At 57.6% G+C, this 6,000-nt stretch overlaps 1 protein-coding gene across 1 annotated transcript in view; it reads left to right on the top strand.

The window, feature by feature from the left end:
- Nucleotides 1-1,682: 1,682 nt before the first annotated feature.
- Nucleotides 1,683-6,000, top strand: part of OVOL2 (ovo like zinc finger 2) — a 28,862-nt gene continuing 24,544 nt past the window's right edge. The window contains exons 1-2 of the mRNA XM_047067717.1: nucleotides 1,683-1,782; nucleotides 2,446-2,666. Coding sequence (XP_046923673.1) covers nucleotides 1,683-1,782; nucleotides 2,446-2,666 — 321 coding nt within the window. The remainder of the gene's footprint in view (nucleotides 1,783-2,445; nucleotides 2,667-6,000) is intronic.

Genomic DNA, 6,000 nt, shown 5'->3' with positions numbered 1-6,000 from the left:
CTCTTGAGGGCAGACCCCGAGGCATGGCGCTTCTCTCCCCTTCGCAGACCCAGGAGAGCTGCGCCCCCTCTCCGTGCGCGGAAAGAGTACTCCAGCCGAGCCGAGAAATCCGTTACCAGGCTGCTGTGTCCCCAAGGGCCATTCCAGGGCGGAAGAGGACGGGGAAAACCGCTGTGTCGATTCCTCGGCCCTGTGGGCCGGGCGCGCAGCGGGTCGGGTTACAGACAGGTGAGTCTGGCGGATGGGCGAGCTGCGGGCGCCAGGGAGCTCCTGGCGAGACGCGCCCCGGCAGCCCCCGAGCCCGCACGAGTCTGCTCACCCACAGGAGGGGTGCGCCCACCGCAGCGGTGGAGGCAGTGCTGCGCGTCCCCGGGCGCACCCGAGCAGGGGCCGTGAGAGGGACAGCGCGCGCCCCAAACGCCGGCACTGCTGGTCTTAGAAACTTGGCATCTTTCTCTTACCAACTCCTCTTCCTTCTCTCCCAACTCCCCCTCCGCGAATAAAGCCCGAGAGGAAAAACCAAAACCAAAAATAAATACAAAGCTCTCCAGCCACCTCCCCAGTAGCAGCCCGTCTTCATTTACTGGGAAAGGTATTTCCCAGCCTCTGATTTCGGGGAGCGGGCAGTTAGGCGAAGACTGTAATGGGAGTGGGCAAGGATAAGAGATTTGTTTCGGAGCTGCGTTTGCATAACAGGCGCTTGGCTTTTGTTTCCATTGTGTGTTTATTTGGGTTGATGAGGCTCTTGGGGTGGTAGGTCTTGGGATGGAAGCTGCTTTAGCAGAGCAAGCCGACTTGTTTTCCCCAGATTGTGTGGCACAGATCAGTAATAACGACGTGTTCTAAAGCTGCCGAGCTTTAAGTCATATTATTACTGTGCTTATTTGGGGGGGGGGCTGTTGTAAATGATGGGGATCTTGAGTCCCAAGTCGCCCTCTTTACCAGAACAGAGCCCTGGGTAATCTCCCTGCCGCCTCCCCCTTCCGCCCGCCGGGATTTCAACTAGCCGCGGAAACCATCCACAAAGTCCGGAGGAACTGAGCCATTTTCTTGCTTGCTTGTCGGAGACAAATCCACCCGGGGGCGGGGGATGGTGGTGGTGTGTGCAACTCGCAGGAAGCTCCAGCTCTTAGGATGGACGCCCCGGGAAGCGGACCTGGGGGTTAACCTCTAAGAGTTTGCCCTGAGGTGCTCGTGATGGGGAATGGGGCGAGAGGCTGATCAAAAAACGTTCTTCCCTTTTTAAAAAGGGGAGGGGGGGAAGAATCAGACGTTAAATTCTTTTGCAAACATTCATGCCTAAGGAAGGGCTGGAACAGGCAGCCCCGGCCGCCGGAACCGGTCGGACAGGTAGCGAGCTTGTTGACACCGTTATGTTGCAGGGCGCATGCTCACTCCCAAGTTTCCTGGTGTCTCTTCTATTCCACCTTATGAAACTTTTTCCCCGGCGTGGTCTCACCCGCGATTTAAGGCATAGGTGTCGCCGAGCCCGGAGGCTGGGAGTCGCCGGGCGTGCGGGGGAGAGGCCTGGGCCGCGGCGCGGCGGGGGGCGGAGGGAGAGGGCAGGCTAGGCGGGAAGGTGGGCTCTGGCCGCCGGGAACCGGGGACCGAGTCACTGCCGCAGCCCCTATCGGGGAGCAGCCGGCAGGAAGGGGGCCGCCGGCCGGGGAGGGGGCCACACCATGCCCAAAGTCTTCCTGGTGAAGAGGAGGAGCCCGGGGGTTTCTGTCCGCAGCTGGGATGAGCTCCCGGATGAGGAAAGGGCAGACACCTACATCCCAGGTGAGCGCCGCGCGGGGGCCGGGCCTGGGCGCGGGACTCCCGTGGTGGGGGCAGGGGTGTCCGGGTCCCCTCAGCTCACCGCGGGGGCCGGACTGCCCACCCTATGCCCCCTCTTTCGGGGCGGGGGGAGGTCCTTGAGGCGCGTGAAGACGGAGAGGGAGAGGCTGGGGAACCCGCGACGCCCTGCGCCCCCTTCCTCCTAATGGGCGCCTGTAATTGCCCGGCGGCGGGACCGTTGGCTGCAGCGCGGGACGAGGTGGCCCAGGAGGGGAGACTGAAGGCCAGTAGGGGCTCCTCTCGGTCCCATGCCCTCATAGAGTCGCCCCAGGATCCGTCAGCCACTCGGGCTAGGTAGGTTGAAGTCAGACCCCTATCCCCTCATCCCAGGGAGAGGCAACTTGGCGCGTAGTGTCCCCAGCCGCCCAAGGCCCTCGGTTCCTTGTGGGCGCGGGAATGGGACCGAGGAGCCGCCCCCCCCCTCCAACCCCGTGCTCGCTCGGGAGGCCGAGCCGGGGACTCTCTCGCCCACCCCCGCGTGTTGCCCACTTGGCCTGGTGCCCAGGTCTAGGGCGGGGCGGCGGCACCGCCCGCAGGTCAAACTGCCGCGGACTCCCGGGCCTGACGCCGCGTGTCTGTGTCGGGGCGCCGCCCCTCCCTCCGCAGTGGGCCTGGGCCGTCTGCTCCACGACCCCCCCGAGGACTGCCGCAGCGACGGCGGCAGTAGCAGCAGCGGCGGCAGCAGCAGCGCGGGGGAGCCTGGAGGCGCCGAGAGCAGCTCGTCCCCGCGCGCCCCCGAGCGCGAAATCCCGGAGCCTGGCGACGCAGAGGGCCCGGGTGGACACCTGGCGGCGATGCAGCGCCCAGTCGCTAGGTCGAAAATCAAGGTATGGTGTCGACTCTGCCCCCGCCGCCACCTGCACCACGCCCTGGCGTCGGGCTCCGGGAACCCGCGCCCCTCCCTGCAGCTCCCGCCCGCGCACCCGGGCACCGGTGCACCCCGGCACCGAGCGCGCCCGCCGCGCAGTTCCTGCACCTGCCTCTGGGTCTCGGCCAGGGCGGCTCAGCGCGTCCTCCCGCCTGCTGGGTAGCCAGCGGCCCGCGCCGCTGAGCCTTGGAGCCGGCACAGTCTGCCGGGGTGGCCTCTGGAACTGCTTAAAAGACCCAGGCCCAGCTTCCTCCCTCCAGCAGCCCAGTGTGTGTGCGGGGCCTGAAGAATCACCAGGCCGTCGGGGTTCCCGGGTTCAGAAAGGAGGGACCCAGGCTCTCAGCAATTGCGTTCTCTGGGGCGCATTTCCTAGCGCTATGTGAATTCTGAGTTCCACACACTTACTTGCGTTCTGGAGACCGAGGCGGCAGTTTGGCACACAGTGGCCAATAACAGCTATTCCCAGTGACAATTATGGAGTGCCCGTTAGACTCGAGGCCTGTGCTGGGCACTTTAAATTTGTCATACCTCTCCAATCTTCTTTAATTAAACTGATGGATAAAGGAGTTCACCTGAAAATTGCCTCAGTGCCCCGCCCCCAGTGGGTTGGAGTGTTTGTTACCCTCCCTTACCATCCTTCAGCAACCCCCTCCCCCTAGTCTTCTAGAATTGTAGGCGACATCTTATCAGGACACCCATCTGGCTTTTCTGGGTAGAACTTGCATGATCGCCTGCTCAAATGTATCCGCTACCCCCAAGATTAAGGAATCCCATTCCACTGACTCAGTCAGCTGGAGCCAGGGAGTGGTGTTTTAGGAATCACATGACCCCATTTCCGAGCTTGGTGGGACTCTGCGGGCTCCAGGCCCTCTTAGTGGGCGATAATTCTGGAGCGCTCCAGGGCGGTCCTGCAGCCCAGCTGCCGGGGGGGGGGGGGGGGGGGGGGGGGGGGGAGGGGTATGGGGGTATGGGGAGGAGGAACTCCAGTGTTCGCTGTGGATTGGGTGACACTAGGTTACTTTTCCTGGGCGAGGCCATCCCTCCCTATGCATGTTCCTGGTTCCTGGGGTTTAGCTTGGGGGCGGGCTAGGGTGCATTTGGTTATCAATTGAGGCTAGAGGCTGGAGCTGGAATCCTCGGGAAAAGACCTCTTTAAAGGTTACTGCGGTGCCGCGTGCTGCTCGCTGGTAAGTGGTGCTGCTGAGGTTCAAAGTCAGCTGGCCTGAGGCTTTTCTGGGCCAGATGGGGTTAAGTGGGAGGGGACAGTTTGCCTGAGGCTGGTAGCTCTGCCCTCCAGGAAATTCTACTAAGTGTCCCACTTGCATATTTATCACCGGGCTGGAAGGACAATTGCAACGTTGTTTTGGGATTGACTGTGGTCCGTTTGCCCCTCTGTCCCCCAATTTCCCAGATTATCCTGGGAAGAAAGTGGCAGGGGAGAAAGGTCTAGTCCCTTAACCAGCATTTTAGGAGCTCTCTCTTGTCTCAGGTAAACAGTGCCATCGTAGCCCTGGATTAAAGGAATAAATAAACCACAATCTTATTTCTGTGATCTTGCCTACAAACCGCCCCAAGGGCTGCGGGGTGGTGAGTTTGCTCCTCAACCTTAGCATAGCTTCCGGAGAAGTTTTATTTGTTTACTGAGGATACTTAGATTCCTTTTCCCTTTCAGCTTCCGTCTGAAAATAGGAGATATCTTGGTGTTAAGATGCTCCAAGCCTCCAGAATTATCATCTGTGGTATTGGCCGTTTTCAAATGACTGTCCAAATAGCCCGTGACTTAGCATATTGGGTAATTCTCTAGTTCTGTGAAAAATATGCTGGACTCTTAAGAATTAGGTTCTCCAAGCGTCTGGTGGCTCAGTTGTTGAGCATCCTCTTGATTTTGGTTCAGGTCATGATCCTAGGGTCATGGGATCGAGCCCCTCCTCGGGCTCCACGCTGAGGATGGAACCTGCTTAAGATTCTCTCTCTCTCTCTCTCTCTCTCTCTCTTTCTCTGCCCCTCTCCCCTGCTGGTGGGCTCTCTCTCTCTAAAATAAATTAAAAAAAAATTAGTTTCTTAACTAGAAGAAAAGAAATACCACTCAAGAATGAGGCCCATGCATGAAGCATAATGATTGAGTTTGAATAACTTCAAGACACTCACTAAGCAGCTGGCTCAGAGGAGGAGAGGAGGGGCAGGTTTGAGCCAGTGCCCTGTGGAGAGAGGCAACATCCCATGTAATTTTTTGGAGTGCCTGCTGTGTGCTAGGCAGCCAGGAGATAAAAATGTTCCCAGCCTGGTGTTCTAGAATCATTTGACCGAAACAGTTAAGCCCCCAGGCTCTGGTTTTGTCACTTCTTAGCTGTGTGACTTTAGGCAAGTTGCTAATCTTTCTGGGCCTCTGTTTCCTTGTCTGTGAAATGGGAATAATAATGAAACCTACCTCATAGAGTGGTGAAAATAAATGAGTAAAGAGGGGAATATGGTAGGTGCCCTTTAACTGTAGCTGGGATGTCTGGGTTGGTGGGGAGACACAAATACTAATTATTAACTCTGTTACAGCAAAGGGAATGCTAAAGCATGTGCAAAGATGTAATTCTGAGCAGGGAAGTTTTCTTGGTGTGGATTTGAGGGTGAGGAAGGGGGGGAGAGTCAGGCTTTAGGGGCGTATGGCTGACCCCAAAACTTGAGTCAGTAAAGGACTCAAAGCTATGGTGCCCGAAGATAGAAAATGGACCTGCTGGGTCAGAGAGCAAGTGGGAGGTGAGAAACTGGGACAGGATGAGGTGGTGAAGGGGCCAAGCCAAGAGGTGGGGGTGCGCTTGGGCAGGCGGAGGAGGGCTCTGGAAGGGTTTTGAGAAGGAAGACCTCAGTTGGGTCCATCTTACCAGCTGTCTTAGAGATATATTATCTGTCCCGAGTCTTTTTTTTTTTTTCTTTTGTATTAGAGAGAGAGGGTGCAAGTGAGCAAGGGGGAGAGGGAGAGAGAAAGAAGCAGGGCTCCCCGAAGCAGGGCTCTAACTCATGAGCCATGAGATCATGACCTGAGCTGAAGTCAGATGCTCAACTGACTGAACCACCCAGGGTCCCCTCTGTCCTGAGTCTTACTTCCCTCATCTGTAAAATGGAAGAGCAATGGAATCAGCCTCTCAGAAGTGACGGTTAGATGAAATAAGGGCTGCAGAATGTCTAGCACTTATGTGCATGTATAAATTGCCAGTAGGAAGTTAGTTTAATAGTGATGGATGGCAGATTTCGTTAACGTCCGGTATTTTGTTGTCTCCAGTGGGGACTAGGGATTTGCCAAT

The sequence above is a fragment of the Lynx rufus genome, unplaced genomic scaffold (genome assembly GCF_022079265.1).
Source record: "Lynx rufus isolate CCGP_SWC_20201006 ecotype Redwood Valley unplaced genomic scaffold, mLynRuf1.p SCAF_8, whole genome shotgun sequence".
Taxonomy (NCBI): Eukaryota; Metazoa; Chordata; class Mammalia; order Carnivora; family Felidae; genus Lynx; species Lynx rufus.
The sequence above is the reverse complement of the archived record's forward strand: the minus strand, read 5'-3'. Positions and strand labels throughout refer to the sequence as shown.